Source organism: Opisthocomus hoazin, chromosome 22 (assembly GCF_030867145.1).
Source record: "Opisthocomus hoazin isolate bOpiHoa1 chromosome 22, bOpiHoa1.hap1, whole genome shotgun sequence".
Lineage (NCBI taxonomy): Eukaryota > Metazoa > Chordata > Aves > Opisthocomiformes > Opisthocomidae > Opisthocomus > Opisthocomus hoazin.
The window spans coordinates 1,818,929-1,836,154 of NC_134435.1; the positions used below are offsets into that span (position 1 = coordinate 1,818,929).

At 53.8% G+C, this 17,226-nt stretch overlaps 1 protein-coding gene across 5 annotated transcripts in view; it reads left to right on the forward strand.

Annotated features, from left to right (window-relative positions):
- Window positions 1–17,226, forward strand: part of SEPTIN8 (septin 8) — a 47,147-nt gene that overhangs the window by 12,310 nt on the left and 17,611 nt on the right. For 4 of the 5 annotated variants that reach the window (XM_075441378.1, XM_075441379.1, XM_075441381.1 and 1 more), the window contains exons 2-7: window positions 5,138–5,252; window positions 8,928–9,123; window positions 9,784–9,970; window positions 14,854–15,015; window positions 16,472–16,568; window positions 16,883–17,051. In XM_075441378.1, the coding sequence (XP_075297493.1) occupies window positions 5,138–5,252; window positions 8,928–9,123; window positions 9,784–9,970; window positions 14,854–15,015; window positions 16,472–16,568; window positions 16,883–17,051 (926 nt within the window). The remainder of the gene's footprint in view (window positions 1–5,137; window positions 5,253–8,927; window positions 9,124–9,783; window positions 9,971–14,853; window positions 15,016–16,471; window positions 16,569–16,882; window positions 17,052–17,226) is intronic. The other variant, XM_075441380.1, reaches the window with a different exon arrangement.

The following is a 17,226-nucleotide window of genomic DNA, read 5'->3' on the forward strand; positions in this document are numbered from 1 at the left end:
GTGTATGTCACCAAAGAGCACTTCGTGTTGAGATTAATTGAGAAATGATACTGCTCAATATATATATTTTTTTTTTGACCCAGCTGATGTCAGAAAGGGCTTTTAAACCCAAGCTCCTGGTGTGAACGCGAGGAGAACCGAGGCAGCGCGTCGGAAAGCAGAGTGACCTGCTCCGCTCGGCGCCGGCAGCCCCAGCGAGGAAGACGGGGCAGCTGAGGGGCAGCTGAGCGTGGGGCTGATCCTCCTGCTGCTGACATCCCCCGTGGGTTGTGCAGGCAGCGATAAAGCCGCTTTCCCTGGGAGAACTTGCTGAAAAATGTAATGACGCAAAGTGAAACCGATGCTAATTTGGAGGTGAAGCATGAAGAGGCTGGAGGAAGGGAAGCTGTGATCAGATTCTCGTGTTTTTAAAGGGTCGTAGGCAGATTGGTTGATGCTGTAGCCTGTGCCGCTTCTCACGGGTTTCCTTAATCCTTCTGCCTACTAGGAAGAGCCTAATTAATATGCAAATAATGTGTCGATCCTCTTATAGGGATCTGGATTTGATCTCTCTGTGTCTCGCTGCTGCCTTTCCTTGTCTCGCTTGCAGTGAAGGGCTAAATCACAGATCATCTTCTGCGGATGTGGTTTGTGGCCAGCTGCCTGCAGCGACGCTGCCCGTGCCTGCAGCAGTGCCGTTCCCAGCTTCCCCCCAGCGCCGCGGTCCCGCTGCGTGGTGCGGTTCGTGGGACCCTGCTGGGGGTGGGCTGGGGAAGCTGGGTGGGTTTGAGATGCTGGTTTTGGCAGGAGTGGGCCAGCGTGCCATCATGTGTCCCTGTGCGTCCCCAGCCTCCGGCAGAGCGTGGCCGCGCTGGCTGGTGCCATACAGCAGGTTGGAAGCACTGTGTCTGGAGGTGTCTCTTGAGTTCTCGTGGTGCTCAGCTGAGTGTGGCCGTCTGTGCTACCGAGGGCATGTCTGTCTGTCTGCTGTGTGCCAGGAGAAGGGTCCTGTGACATAGCTGTCAATCCTCAGCCAAAGATTGATTTCCTGCTGGGATGGCTGTTCCTGTGGCCCTGCCCCCAGATGCCGTTTGTGTGCCTGTTGCCTTGACAGACTCTGCTTCTATTTGTAAAAATACTTAAAGGACTATGGATTTGAAAATTAATACGTTCTGCTCGAACCTTCTGATGAATCTCCTGTTTCCCATGGAATTCCCGATTCAATATACAAATCATCCAATTGTCTCTCTGCTTCAAGCCCTGAAGATCAGCCCAAGGCACAGAAGATCTTCAGAGAGGATGTTCAAAGGCTCTGGGTAAAACCCTGGTAGCTGCCTGTCACAGGATGCCATGAGTGACCCAAGGAGTGATGTTCAGGGCTGCAGTGCCTGTTTATGGTGGGACTTGGCACCTGGAGCCATCACGAACTCGTAATTATCATGTTGCAAAATGACCAGGTAGGGTTCAGGAAAGCTGGACTGCCCCGTGGTTACTTGCAGCTGCAGGATGAGGTCTCGCCTGGTAAGAAGCAGGAGAGCTGCCTCTCCAGGGTGAGAGGAGGGACCTGATTGTCATCGGGTGTTGCAGAAACCGGTGCAACTGGAAAGGGCAGGGCTGTGGTTCTGCCTGGCTCTCGCCATGGCTGGTCCCTTCCAGCCCTGCCACGTAACCTGCCTGCTCCTGTCCTGCAAGGCAGCCGCGTGGAGGGCACCAGACGTGGAGGAAGTCTGCTGAGATTCTTAGCTTTTGTTTAAAACAAAACCACCGCCACCCCCAACGTTGCTGCATTACTGCTGCCCTCACTTATTGCAGCATTTATATTCTGGATTGATTATTTATGCTGAACGTTGCAGGCTGGCTGCTTCTGCTGTAAAGAATTCAATTTTGAGTGTGACCTTGTTGTCTTTGCGAGCAGGTGAGGCGTGTCGAGCTGTCCTTGAGCTGGCCGAAAGGCTGAGTGATGGGGGTGAGAGCTGGGACGCAGGACGAGGTGCCGCTGGTGGCTGCTGGGGGTGGAGGGTCGGCTCCTCTCCCGGGCAGGTCAACGCTCCGAAACCCACGTGAGCAGAAAAATCGGTTGTATTCGCAAGGCTGTCAGCTCGACGGATTGGAGGGAAAGAATAAAATAGAGAAAACTTTTTTTCTTTCTTTGCTTATTCTTACTGCTTTCCAGCAGTTGTTGCCGTTGTTTGTCCTAATGCAGCGACAGCAGCAAAATCCCTTTGGAGGCTGAGTGGCAGCCGAGCGCGCTGCAAGCGCAGCAAATGGCTTTCTGCTTCGGTATCGGCAGCGCCTTGGACTTGAACCAGATTATTATCGCTGCTTACAGAAATCAAAGGGAACTGTGCATTTCAAGGTCGCCGACAGAAATACTTCGCTGGAGTCTGGCTCGCTGGTTTAGCAGCTTTGAGATGATGAGCAGTTTTGAGTGTATTCTTGTCCTGTAAAGAACAGCGACCAAACGCCAAAAAAAAGAAGAGAAGAAGAACGCCCTGTGCGAACGATTTGGGTTTCCTCCATCCGAGGCTTGACTGAGTTCTCAATGCCGCCTTGCTGAGCTGGAGCCGATTTTACCATCCCGAGCAGCGGTGCTGCCTGTTGCCTGGAAACCTCCTCCCAGCCTCGGGCACTCTCAGCCCGATCGTAGCCATCGGCAGCCTTATTTCCCATCCAAAATGTCATCCCAGGCTTCTGCTTTGTGCTGTTGTTTGCTTGCTTTTTGTTTATTATTTAAAATGAAAAGGCACGAAGGGTGACGGTCGCGCTCGGTGGCTTTCTGTGGGAATGGCGTGCGTGGCTGTCGCCGCGCTGGGAACTGGCGTTTTGGGCTCTGTGAGGTGGTGGCTCGGTGGGGCAGGGGGGAGAGGAGAAGCCCCCTGAGCTGTGCCAGTGCCAGGTCTCACCCATGCAATGGCTTTCTGTGCCTTGTGGCAGTCTCCCCCTTAAGAGGGGAGAAACAAAACCAACCCCTGAACAGCTCTGAGCCCTCTCCCAGCGCACGCGCGGCCGCGTTCCCCTTCGCGGTGCGGCCGCACCATCCCGTGCCGATCCGTGGTTCGGCGCTGGGCTGCCCGGATCGACATGGACCCGCTTTTCTCCCTGTGTGCCGTCTGTCCCGGCAGTTAGTCTGAGCTTCAGCAGCTCGGCGTGGTGACAGGTGAAGGGAAGAAAGTGCACCTTGGAGGTTTCCCTGTCTTAGGGGCCTTTTTTAACTCACCTAAACTCTTGGCCACCTTAAAACCTTAATTGATGCCGTGTCTCCCACAGGGAAACTTTAAATGATTGCTGTTTCCGCTGATTTAGTGCGTGCGATCGATCCTGATGGGATGGAAGAGAATCGATCGCAGGAGCCCCGCTACGATTCGGTTGAGTTTCTGTCCGAGGAGATCCCTGGGAGAGCGCCGGGCTGAAATCGTCTGAAAGCTGGGAACAAGTGCTGGGCAGGGCAGGCAGAAGGTTTGCACGTGAGGCCTGGGAGCCGCTTCAGCTGTTAACGAGTGGTTCTTGTGGTTTAAATGGTTTATTTTACAAAGCTGAGAATATTTGCTCTGTTAAAAGAGGCTTTGACTCGAGATGCAGTTGAACAAAGGGTGGTGTTTTGTTTAGCAATCTCATTGCAGGCACAGAGCAACAGGCAAGGCTTAGCGTGTAATTTCTTTTGTTTTCCTGTTGAGTTAATGTGAAGTTTGACAGCCAGCTTGGGCCCTTTGCAGGGTGTGCTCTTGCCTCGCAGCCGTGGTGCTGGGACGCTCACTCAAAAGGGACAGGGACAGGCAGAACCACCAGAGCCAGGCAAAGGGCAGACACTTTTTTCCATCCCCATCTTCCGCTGTGTGCTGATGATTAAGGCAAACGGCGTCATTTATGAAAGAAACGGTGAGGATGAATGAATCGTGCCCTGGAATCATGTATCTTCGTCTCTCCAGGGGAGGGTAAGGGTGCTGGAGAGGCTGTAGGGGCCGGGGTCTGGTCCATGGGCTCAGACAGCGTCGTTTGGTTGTGTAGAGAGGTGGCAACATCTCTTGAAATATTTGTGCAAATCCAAACTCTCCTGGTTTAACCCCTAGAAACAGAAATGACCCTGCTGTTGTCTCCTCTCTTCTGGACTTGAAGGGTGGGTGTCAGGAGGATGGGGCCAAGCTCTTTTCAGTGGTGCCCAGTGACAGGACAAGGGGCAATGGGCACAAACTGAGGCACAGGAAGTTCCGTCTGAACATGAGGAGGAACTTCTTCCCTCTGAGGGTGACGGAGCACTGGAACAGGCTGCCCAGGGAGGCTGTGGAGTCTCCTTCTCTGGAGATATTCAAGACCCACCTGGACAAGATCCTGTGCAGCCTACTGTAGGTGACCCTGCTTCGGCAGGGGGTTGGACTGGGTGACCCACAGAGGTCCCTTCCAACCTCTACTATTCTGTGATTCTGTGACTGCGTAGCTGGTCTGGGCTGCGTTTCTGTATAACACAGGGTGTAGACCTGTTGGCTCCTCAGATGTTGATTGTCTTCATGGTTTCTCAGTGAAGCTTCCTACAGGTGATCAGCTTCATCCACCTCTGGGGGAGGGAGGAGGCAGAAGGGAGAACAAAGTGCGTATGGGGGAGGCAGGAACAGCAGAGAAACGGTGGGAAAATGTGTGGTCACAGATGGTGAAGCAAGAGGGTTCCTTGCCCTGCCTGCGCGACCAGCACCCCCGGACGCCCGAGCGAACAAAGCCGTGCTGCTCGTGGCAACAGTGAAAGGAAAAAGACCAAGTACTGGGGGGGGAAATGCAGAGTCTGTCAAGCTGAATTCAGTGCTGGTTTAATAAAACAAAAAATGATGAGGAGAAATGAGTGCTAAAGCACACAGTGGTGGGTTTTCCTTTGCTGATCTCTCCCAGCTGCACGTGGTTGGAGCTCACGCTAGTGTTTTCTTTTCTTTGTAGCCCAGTTCTCCCAGTTCCCCATGAAGATCAGTATTTTTCCCTCTCTTTTGTGTTGGTGGTGGCTGTCGGAGGGTTTGCGCTGTGGTGTGCCAGAACACAGGCTCTGACGGGCAGCGTTCGGGTTTGTGTGGGTGGCTCTGCAGTGCCCGGGAGCGGGGTTGTTTCCTGGGCTTGGGGGCTCCTCTCTGACTTGCCATCACGGTGCAGTTCTGCTAACCTGGCTGCTTCTCCCTGCCAGAATGAAGAGAAGAGGAACCTTTCCCTGGGGGGCCATGTTGGCTTCGACAGTCTCCCCGATCAGCTGGTCAGCAAGTCCGTCACCCAAGGCTTCAGCTTCAACATCCTCTGCGTGGGTGAGCACGGTCCCCGGCACGCGGACGTGGGCTGTGCTGGCGGCACGGTGGGGTTGGGACTGCGCTTCCTGTGTGTCCTCCTGCGCCACGGGCCTCGGCAGTGACTTTAAACGAGTCAGAAATGCCTCTTTTAAAAAATACGGTTTAATTTCAGTGAAGTTGAGCTCTGTGGAGCGTGATGCTTCTGAGCTGTGATTTTCACAAGTGACTGTTGGAGACTCATTGCCTGAAATTAGAGAGAGTTTTGGGAAAAGTTTTAACATATCCACTTTCTGCCTTGGGGTGGGGGGATGAAATGGGTGTGGGACTGTCCAGCTCTGCATTGAGCTGAGCTACTGGTGCAGAAGTCACAGGGAGCAGCAGGGAGGCTCAAGTGGCTGAGCCTTGTGGGTCAAACCAGAAGAATTTCCGTAATCAGTGAGGTGTCACTCGTCTCCTCCGCTGCAATAGGAAGGATTAAGGGAAGACTCTATGTGGCAAGTTAAATATGTCCATTTGCAAACTGGAGGTGGCTGGTGTGAGCAGCTTCTGGGTGAATACGGTGTCCCAGTAGCTGCAGTCAGATGCACCGTGTGTTCGGTGAGAGCTGCTGGTGGCAACTTGGTCATTTCTGAGTGTAGGCCTGCACCCCAGAGCTAGGAGCAAGAGGTTTGTGTCTGAGCTGTGCCTGACTGGTACTGTCCCAGGGTGAGTCAAAGGGCTTAAAGCCTGACTGCTAGGAAAGGGCGAGGAGGGAGTGTTCCTGTCTTTATTGATCGTGAAGTATTTATCCTGAAGATTTGGAGCAGGTTTGAGAGGCTGACTTTAAAATAACCTCACTGTATTCTTGTTTTTTAATTTTGGGATTGACGTGATCGAGCAGGTGATGCTGGCTAGAGTGCTAGAAACCAATTCCTTCCAGTGATGAGCGTTGTTTTCACTTTGGTTCTTGTGTTGTGTGTGAGGTCTGAGGTGCTGTAACCTGCTAGACCAGCAGAAATGCATCCAGAGACATCAGCTCCCTGCCCGAAGAGAACACGGCTTCGTACAGACCCTGCAGTGAAACCCTGACAGCTTTCCCAAGGTGCTTGTGCCGTGGCTGAGCCACTCTTGCATATCCAACCCCAAGTGAAAAGCGTGGCTGAGATCGCAGTTGAACTTCACAGACTTGTTCCTTAGCAGAAGGGTGACTGCAGCAGAGGGCGAGATGTTTGTACATGGTGTGGTCCTTGGGGACACCGGAATGGATACCCCTGCATTCTCACCTGGCCATACCATTTGTGACACCCTGGGAGAAATGACTGCTTTTTTTTTTTTTGGACAAGAGAAGAACCCTGCACCGCTGTTTGCCAGTTCCTGCTCCCAGCTGCCCACAGCTGAACAGGAGAATGTGGCTCGCATCAGTAGCGAGTCCTCTGGATGACCTCGTTTCAGCCAATTCGAGAGCACCAGGCTGTTTTTATTTCCTTGCACAACTCCTAGCCACGGCTGGTAGGAAGCGGTGTGTGCCCCTGCCCTGTTCTGAGCGCCGTGAGGTATTTACTCTCCAGCGAGGAGCAGAACCCGTGGTGCTGGAAGAAGGAAAAAGCCCCAACCCCTTGGCAGCGGGCACGGCGTCTCCCTCCAGCAGCAGCCTGCTGGCCCTCACGCTCCCCCGTTGGCATGTCCGCCGTGGGGCTCCTCTGTTTCCTTGGATTTTGCCTCTCTTCACTGCCTTGGCTGACAGGGCTGTCTGTAGTGAATGAGGACTTGAAATGGGGCCCCTTGCAGGCCAATCTGGAAAATATCAGTCTCATTTAGTTACTAAGAGCAGCAGTTCAAAGCCCTTCTGGCTCACAGACGGCCTGTGAGCCAAAGATTCTGGGATGGAGCTTGGTTTGTGATGCGTCCCAGGTGTCCTTCAGTGGCTGCTGGAACACAAGGGCTACAGATGGGAAACTTCTCCTAACCTTGCTGCTGCTGGTTCTCCAAGAACTATTCTCTCCCTACTAAGTTCCTCTGCCATCCCCTCTTGACTCCATGTTCTCTCCTCTGCGTATCTGCCATCAAGCTGGCAGAGTTTTTTCTGCTACTGGAAAGATGAAGATGCTTCTGAAAGGCCTCGCTTCAGTGCTTCAGCACAGGGCTCTGCTGAGGTCTGCAATAAAAAAGCACGGTGGAACGTGGCCTCTGAAAACAGTGTCGTGCTTTGGGCTCTGCGTCACAGATGCTATATGGCATTTTGGTATTGGTTTCAGTTTGGTTTCCCCTAAGCAGCGTTCTTGGCTCCCCTTGGCTGGTGTGCAGAACCATGGGGCAACATGGCAACCTTGGAGAAAGTACAAATACTGAAGGGAAACTCCAGAAAACAAGAGCACAGAGAGATGAAACCAGCTGGGTTGCAGGATCGTGCTGTGCAGCTGGAGCTCTGCAGAGCAGAGCTGCACCTCGTGCTCCCTCTGAGGGCTGCTGTCTTGCTGGGGTTATTTGGATGCCGTGGAAGCTCGTGCCTGGTGTGACTGAAGAGTTGGTTGCTTATTCCCTCCAGCTGGGCCAGTTCAGTTTGCTGTGCAGGTGGCCCTGTCATCTCAAAGCATAGACATGCTGTCCACGGCGTGTCTGTGCAGAATGGGACCGTCCTGGACAGTCTGCAGGTGCTGAGCCACATCTCAGCAGCTCACCGAGTACCTTGGCAGAGCTTGCAGCCCTTTTCGGAGGGGAAAGTAAGAGCCACAGAGCCAGCTGCTGTGGCTGCTGTGTGGATGGAGGGGGAAGGGTTACAGCAGGGTGGGCTTTAGTCCTTTGGCAGCTGTTAATGGGACACTTGGGACTAGAGGGTTGAGGCTGTGGAAGAGGGACAGGCTGCTTGAAGGCTTCCAGGCAGACCAAAGTTCAGCTGCACAGTGGAATTGTGAAGCTTTCATCCAGCGTCTTTTCTGCTGTGAAAAGAGGTTTTCATTCTGCTGGCAAGTTGTCCTAGCAGGTCCAGAGCTGGCTGCCTGCTTCTCCGCACAGAAACAGGCCCCCAGCTTCTCTTCTCACAGGGGCCTCCACTCTCAAAAAATAAAAATTAGAGGAAAAAAAAAAAACCCAAACAAAAAAAACCCTGCTCAAACCAGACAGGTCCCCAGAGACTTTAATGGCAAGAAAGGCAAAGGGAGAAAGTGGTAAAGAAGGCGGTTAAAGTCAGGAATCTCACGGAAAGGAGTGAGAGGAGACCTCGTGTTCAGACTTCCCTGTCTCCTCCCCGGCACAGCGAACCCGGTGCTGGTTGCTGACCTGCAGCGTTACCTGGAGCTGTCGCCGTCTTCGGCACAGCCCACAACTGACCCAGACAGTCCCTGTCAGTAGGAGCAGTGGAGTTTTACTCCTCTTCCTCCTCTGAAGACTCACAAGGCTCTACTAAAACCGTACTCCCCCAGCCTCTGGCGCAGGATCCCAGGCGAGGTCGGGGTACGTGGAGGGGAAGAAGGGTGCGTTTGGTCGTGCTGTGTGATCCTGGCTGGGGAGATGAGACCCAAGTGCTCTGCGTTGGCTTTGCGTTAAGCACGGGAGGCCTTCGAGAATGCAGTTACCTTTGTGACAGTTATGTGTCTGTCCACAAGCAATTTGTGGCAACCTTTCACAGTATAATTCAGTTCTGCTCTGTAATTACTGTTCTTGAAGGTACCTGTGACAAATTCATGCTGCAGTGAGCTGATGATTTCTCCTTCCTAGGTGAGACGGGCATTGGGAAGTCCACGCTGATGAACACCCTCTTCAATACCACCTTTGAGACGGAGGAAGCCAGCCACTATGAGAGCGCGGTTCGCCTGCGGCCACGGACCTACGACCTGCAGGAGAGCAACGTCCACCTGAAGCTGACGATTGTGGATGCGGTTGGATTTGGGGATCAGATAAATAAAGACGAAAGGCAGGTCTCGTGCCATCTGCTTGGTGTTTCTGGGCTTGCCTCTGGTGCTTAGGCGCGAGCTGCCTGCAGTGTTGCTGAGGAGGTGTCCATGTTTCTGTTGGAGTAGCTCCTTGCAGTGCTGGGGGTTAAGTACAGAGAGATTTGGGTGAGGAACCAAAAAGAGAGGTCGTAGGAGGTCTTTGCAGGAGACAAGGGTGTCCTCCAGGAGCGAGAGCAGTTAACGAGCGGTCCTCAGTGCAGGGTTGGGAATTACCTGTTCTGGCAGTGATTGGTGTCTCTGGCCCTGTCTCATTTAATTACACAGGTGTCTCGTTCAAGCCCCAGATAAAGGCTTGCTGGGACTCCAAGGTCTCTCCTTGGTTGTGCTGCGTTGTTACAGCCAGCTGGCTCAGCCCTGAGATCTGGGCAGAGTTTGAGCTGGGGAAGTGCTCGTCTTTCCGTGCTCCGCTGTCCTTAGGCTTCGCAGCGCAGCCTCGGGAGGCTCCCACAACCTGTGTGTTGTAAGGCCGGTGTGTAAATGCCACGCTTTTGCTGTTGTAAGGCTGAATCGTTTGAGTCTTATAACAAGTGCTGTCATGGTATGTCTGGGAGAACTCCTTGAGCATTCAAACTGTGGAAGCTTGAACTCCAGTATCTGGGTTGCTAATGGTATGGTTTTAGTTACAGGCCGATAGTTGAGTACATTGATACGCAGTTTGAAAATTATTTGCAAGAAGAGCTGAAAATCCGCCGATCTCTCTTCAACTATCACGACACGAGGATTCACGTCTGCCTGTACTTCATCACCCCAACCGGGCACTCGCTCAAGTCCCTGGACCTGGTGACAATGAAGAAGCTGGATAGCAAGGTACGGGGTTGGAGACCATGGTCCCTCTTTCTGGAAGTCGTGATGCTTCTGGTAATATCAATCGTCATGTGGAAGGTTTTGTTCCTTCTGTGTAAGTGCTGGACTCCTTCCTGCATGTCAGCTGAGCCATTTTTAGGACTGTGGTAAAACTTCATCTGTCCTGGTGATTGCTGCGGTCGTGTGCTTGTTTTCTTGCTGGCTTTCATGAAAAACTTCAGGTGAAAAAAGTGTTTTCCAGCTAGCTGTGTAAAGTCTAGAGTGTCCGTCACTGTAAGAATCTTACCCAGATTAGTTCATGTTTATCAAAGCCATCAGCTGCAGCTTTATTAGCTCTCCTTTACAGGCACACAGGTAAGGATGCGTTCCAGCTCCTGCTGCGGAGCTGCCTCTGCTGCCCTGACCTGTCGGCAGGGACAGAGGGGCTGAGAGCAGCCACAGCTGTAGATGTCCTCTGGTGGCGGTCAGCGCAGAGGAGACAAGGGCTGAAGGGACGCGATGGCTGCGCAGGGAGTACGGGAGCTGTCACGGCTGGTGGTGGGAGATGAGAATATCTGCTGAAAATATAAATGTGGTGAGAAGTTCTCAAGGTCACAGGAATCCTAGAAGTGGGTCACGAGAGGGCCTAGCTGGGGGTCGTTTCTTTGTGCAGAAGCTGTTCTGCCTTAGGGGGCGGTGGGTTACTTAACTCGTTACTGCTGATGTTCCTGCAGCTTGGCAGAGGTTGCTGACGCACTTTTGGTTGTTCCTGCTGGCTTCCAGGGAGCTGCAGAAGGCTTCAAAGGTCGCTAGTGACAGCAGCAGCTCTTCTTTGCAAGAATTTCCTATCTTTCAGAGCAGTGTTTTAGCAGCAAGGTGGTTCCTTTCCGATGGCAGATGCTGATCAGGCTACGGAGGGGACAGGCAGCTGGGACCTTGCAGTAGCAGGGGATCCTCCGGATTACAGTCAGGGAACGCTCTCTTCTCTGGCTGTTGTCCACGTGCAGCTGTGTTGGACTGTCCTGGCAGGTGGAGGTCCCCCTCGCAGCATCCCTGCTGCTGGCCCTCGCCACCCGGGGCTGCTGGCCCGCTTTCCCGTGGCCCCGCTGCAGAGCGGGCGCTGGCTTCCCAGGGCAGCGGGCTGTCCGTAACCGGGGCGGCTGTTACGCTGACTTCATCAGGAATCCCAAAACTTTCCCTTAATGAACTCTTGTCTCGTGGCGCGGTGCCAGCATTACATGTTCCCAGAAATATGTTTGGAGGGAAGGTTTTGCACGATTCCCCTTGGTGGTCCCACAAAGCCTTTCTCTCCCTTTTCTTCTGCGTTCCCAACTTTTCACATCTCCCCATGGCTGCCTTTCACGTGGTCCTTGGGTAGTACCAAAATAAATCCTTTGTACTTGTGCAGAGATGGGAACTCTGTGCACTCACAAGCTTTTTGTACTTCTAAACTTCTAACTTTATAGTTCTAAACTTCCACTTAAATAGTTCCTCTCTGAAGTAATTTTATCCCTTTGCTCTCATCTCCCTTCTTAGCATGGTGTGAGAACATCTTGGATTTCGTGGTGTGGTGGCCTCACACAAGCATGCGTGTGGAGATGAATAAGCAGGTAGAGACCGTTGGTGTCCTCTGGCTGTCAGGGGCTTACGGCGCAGTTCTGCGCTGGTGTCATCCCAGGACACCCAGGTGCTTTCCAGGCACTCCTTAGTCGTGTGTGACCGTGCTGTGCCCGGTCCCCAGCACCCAGGACCCATCTGTGCCCGGGGGCCAGCACGCATGCGGAGCGAAGCGGGGTGTCGGCGAGCCCCGGGCAGCTCTGTCTGCTCCAGGCCGGTGACAGCGCGTGGCTGAGCAGAGAGGTGACGTGCACTGACACGCGTCTGCAGCCGTGAGCACGCCTGAACCGGGCTTCGCTCGGGGAAAGCTCTGCAGGCCAGCTGAAGGATGGAGCCCACGCAGCCGAAAGCCGTAGCGGGGGCCGGGCTGTGCTGCGTGCGCTGCTGGCTCAGCCTCGGAGGCTCGTTTAACGAGGGCTTTGTAGGAACAAAGCCAAGCTCTTTCCAGTGGTGCCCAGCGACAGGACAAGGGGCAGTGGGCACAAACTGAGGCACAGGAAGTTCCATCTGAACCCAAGGAAGAACTCCTTCCCTCTGAGGGTGATGGAGCTCTGGCCCAGGCTGCCCAGGGAGGCTGTGGAGTCTCCTTCTCTGGAGATATTCCAGCCCCGCCTGGCCGCGGTGCTGTGCAACCTGCTCTGGGTGACCCTGCTTGGGCAGGGGGTTGGGCTGGGTGACCCCCAGAGGGCCCTGCCAACCCCTACTATTCTGTGATTCTGTGAACCCGGCCCGGTTCCACCTTTGCTTTAGCACACCAGTGGCGTGGCGTCGGGTGCCGGGCAGGCTTGTGAATCCGTGTGGCGATCGCAATAATGCATCTTGCTTTTAGAGTGCAGCTTACAAAATGCCTTCTGGGCAGAGCTGTTTGGTAAACAGAATCCTCCACTGTAGGGTAATGCAGTATCTGTTTGGCTGAGCTCCTGGCCAGCTGCTGTCTCGGGTGTTTCGTTACAGCCAGAGAGCCAGAAGCACCCTCGGAGCTGGTTCCAGGCAGACGAACTGTGGCTGCCTGGCTGGTAGGTGGGGAGCACGGGTGACCTGGCAGCGCTCGGCTTGCTGTTGGGCTTGACCTGGGAAAAGGAGGAGATAGATAAAGAAGAGAAATAAAGCTGCATCTGTATCAGATGAGAAGGTGACTTAGTGATTTAAAACACAGCCTTGCCCTGGAAAGTGCCAGCACAGCTGTGTGCTGCCGTGGGCATCCTGGGCTCCCTGGTTGGTGGCCCTGGGGGCTTTCCAGCCAGCGTGTGCTCCTGACGAGCTGTGGCTGATCGCTTGCCCCCCGTAAGCTGACGCGTCCTAGGCAGGTCCTGGCCAGTGGGGATGCTTCAGGCCGGTGGTGCCTCTGCTTGGTTCCCAAGGTGGGGTTTGCCTGTTGGCTGCACTGGGACTTGCATTTGGAAACGCTTTGGAGGTGGGGAAAAATCCAGCGGTATTTCACAGGGTCAGAATGCACGTAGCCTTATTGTATTAGCAAGATTATTTTCTACCAACTGACTTATTTTGGTATGTTCTTGTAAGTTCTGTTTTTGGAGATGAGAATTAACTCTGTAGTCAGAATGACTTGAGAATGAGATCACAGAATCCCAGCATGGCAGGGGTTGGCAGGGACCTCTGTGGGTCACCCAGCCCAACCCCCTGCCCAAGCAGGGTCACCCAGAGCAGGCTGCACAGCACCGCGGCCAGGCGGGGCTGGAATATCTCCAGAGAAGGAGACTCCACAGCCTCCCTGGGCAGCCTGGGCCAGGGCTCCGTCACCCTCAGAGGGAAGAAGTTCTTCCTCGTGCTCAGCTGGAGCTTCCTCTGCTTCAGTTTGTGCCCGTTGCCCCTTGTCCTGTCGCTGGGCACCACTGGAAAGAGTCTGGCCCCATCCTCCTGACACCCACCCGTGATTATAAGCATTTATTAGGTCCCCAGATGCATTTTATGCGTGTGCAGTGTCTTGTCTGAAGCACAGGCTTCCTCTGGCTGTGATTCCGGCTCCAGCAAAGACTTCAGTGCACGTGGACTGACAGTCAAGTGCTGCACCCCTGGCACATTCAGTAGCAGGACACTACAGTAATTAAATTCATTATTTTATTAGGAGATCTTAAAGTAGAGAATATTGCTCTTCCACCATGAGATACAAGAACATTGCTTTGGGGTTTGCATGCGGAAGCAAGCGTGGAACAAACACTGAGCTACAAAGAGAGCTTGAGCTGGGCACGCAGGGCCGTTTGTTTTAATGGGCACCCGCAGGAGACCAAATGGCTGCCGTGAATTTCTGGCCTGTAGGACAAAAAGCGGTGGCTGTTGGGAGATGTTAGATGGCAACTCCGACTTTCCCCTCGTTTGAGTTCTTGTTTTTACTGCTACGAGTTTGGCTGCAGCTCAGAGAGGAGTTTTGTTGTTTGTTTGAGCAGTGGTTTGCAGCGTTGTGCTTGGCTTTTCTGGGCAGAGCAGCGTTATCAAATTGAGTTTCCCGTGACAGATCCTGTAGCTCTCTGCAGCTCGGGGCCGTAGTGAACCCCATCCCTGCTGAAGGACACGGAACGTGGCCCTCGTCTGCTCCCGATCTCGGTGGGTGCTGGGCACGGGGGGACCTCCCCACCCTGCAGCTTGCGGATGGCTTCGTCAAACCCACGAGCCCACAATTAACCCGGGCTGACGAAGCTGCGTGGTGCCCGGGGACTGCCGGTGCGAAACCAAAGCTGAGCAGCAGCACACGAGCAGGACTGGCCTGTGTGGCCCCCCGTGCCTTTCCCTGGCGGCCCCTGTGATCCGCGCAGCACGCCCGGGTTGTGACCCTCACGGGGAGTCCGCGGGGAGCACCCGCAGCGGCTGTGGGAGCATCGGAGTCGTCCCTGCTCCTCTGCTTCGGCGTAGGAAGGCTTCGTGTCAGCTCGCTGCAGCTCGTCATCCTTGCACTCGTCTTCTGAAACGTCGTGTCAGCACAGCCAGAGGAGGGGGGTGACAGCCGAGATGTGACAGCTGTGTCCCTGCCTCCCGCGAAGCGGGGTGACAAAACGCCCAGGCAAGAGCAGAGGCTTTGATCTGCTCGTCAGTGGGGTGTTTGTCTTCGCTGCATCTGCAAGTCTTGTAGGCAAATTAGTCCTGGAAAACTCTTCCCTCTAGTGTTCAGCTGGGCTTGTGCCGCGGCTCGCACGCGGGACGCGGCAGCTTTGTGGTTTTATGAAATATAAAGCAGCCACGGGGCAGGAGCCGGCTCACGCCGCAGGCACCCGCACTCCGACGGAGCTGCTCGCCCGGCTGCGGCTCACCTCGTTCGTCCGTCCTTCCTTCTGCTGTAGGTGAACATCATCCCGATCATTGCCAAAGCGGACACCATCTCCAAGAGCGAGCTGCACAAGTTCAAGATAAAGATAATGAGCGAGCTGGTCAGCAATGGTGTGCAGATCTACCAGTTCCCCACGGACGACGAAGCAGTCGCTGAGATCAACTCTGTGATGAACGTGAGTGACGCTGCCCATCGCGTTGCCTCCAGAAGCTGTGACAAATTAAATTGCCCCACGGACATGCGTTTGAAGGGCAGGTTTCACGGGGACTGTCCAGGCGCTAAATTTGTTTGAAAGTTGAGCTGTGGATCTGACAAACGCCTAAGGCTGTTGCCTGCAGAATTCATTAAAATGGGGCTCTTATTTAATCTGGGGGCTCTCTGGAGACGCTCAGCTTTAAAATTTGTTTTATTGAATTTTTGAAAAATACTTTCTTCAAAATTCATTCTGGCTGCTTTTCATTTGAGGAGGGAGGATCTTTGAATAAATGTTTTGCAGTTAAGATTTACATTAGTCTCCTGACTTAAGGAGGCTAAGCACAGAAAACCCAATTTAAAATAATGAGAAAAATTGGTAGACTCTTTTTTTGTCTCTTGAAATCCAAAGACCTGATTCAGACCTGGCTGAAGCGTGTGCAAAACACTTTCAAGTCTCCTGTCTCCCATATCACGGTGTAGCTATTGCAGTAGAAACAGCTGAAATGTTTCCAGGCTAGTTTTTTAAACAGAAAGTAGCTTTTTCATCAAAATGAACATTTTCCTTCATAGCTCTTTCTGATCACGTGTTTTGTCTTTTCTTTCACACCCCCATCTTTTTTGTTCTTATTTTTTTTTAATGGCAATAGCCAGTGGATTTCTGGGTCAGCTAGATTGGTGTTTTCACTGTAACAGTGATTTTTTTGCTGAATTCATGAGAAATTTGGAGGATGCACTCTTTAAAATAATTGCAAGCATTGGGGAGGAAAATGGGAGTCGTGCTTGCTTGTTTTGTGGGGGTTTTTTTTCCCTCCCAATGAAAATATTTTTCATGACTTATCTGCCAGTTCCACGCTTCTGGATCCATTTCTTAAGCGTGAAGGATTTTGCTGACCTCGTCGTGCCGAAGCGCCGGCCCGGTGGCTCCCTCCCTGCAGTGCCTGGGGCCGGTGCCCTGTTTCCGCACCGCGCTCGGTGCCTGGCAGCCTCGCAGGGCGGCGAGCACGCGCCGTACCCTGCACGTGTCCCTGCCAGTGCCCACGCGCCGGCTGCGCGGCCAAGGCCGCCTTACGGATGCGTCGCTTGGGCGTTCTGCGAGGCGGGGAGCGCCCGGCTCTTGGCGTGTGGAGGAGCTACGGCTGCAGGAGCAACCTGGCAGATGGAGAGAGGGAGAGCAGTAATGATCGTGGTGTTCCTACAATATTTCCCCATCTAGTTCAGCCCAGCCAGCGTTGCTAGTAAGCTGTGCTGTGGCCATACGTTGCTCACTGTTGTAATATCCCGGTTTGTAGTAGAGACTGCTCGGAGCACTGGAGATCTGTAGCTTCAGAGGAAGGACTGAAGCAGATCCTGTGCCCGGGAGAGTGGGATCTAATGGTCAGGCTGGTCTCTGTGGGGTTACCCCACGCACCGAGTCCCTGGCCTTGGCTCTCTTGCAGGCTCATCTGCCCTTCGCTGTGGTCGGCAGCACGGAGGAGGTGAAAGTTGGCAACAAGCTGGTGAGAGCTCGGCAGTACCCGTGGGGAGTGGTGCAAGGTAAGGGTCTACAAGCTGGGCACCCGCCGCAGACCTCCCCATGCGTGGTTGAGCCCTCGCTGGTACCCACCACGTGTAGATGGAGGTGCCCTGTGCCAAACAGAGCAGATGGCTGCTGCACAGCCTTCTGTGGGTCGGCCAGTCTTTCCTTTGAACTCCTGTTCCTACCAGCAGGTCGTAGCGGTCAAGGGGAATCCCTCTGCCCCAGGGGCTGTGGTGTGCCCTGTGCGGGACGGCGGGAGGGAGACTCTGGAGTGAATCCCTAGGTGGGCACGCGGGCAGTTTGCTGACTTCTCCCTTTGCTTTTCTGTCAGTTGAGAATGAAAGTCACTGCGACTTTGTGAAACTACGGGAGATGCTGATTCGAGTCAACATGGAGGATCTTCGGGAGCAGACTCACACCCGCCACTACGAGCTGTACAGGAGGTGCAAACTGGAAGAGATGGGCTTCAAGGACACGGATCCAGACAGCCAGCCCTTCAGGTGAGCTGCCCTCATGTCAATTTAAAGCACTAGTTTGGTACAGATGCCCCCCAAAAAATGGGGGGTTGGTAGGTGGTATCCACAATGCTGGGCTGGAAAACGCTAGCCCTAGGTTTGAACTTTGCAGCTGGCTTTGGTGGCATTCGCTTCCCTGCCTGTTTGCCTTTAAGCAACA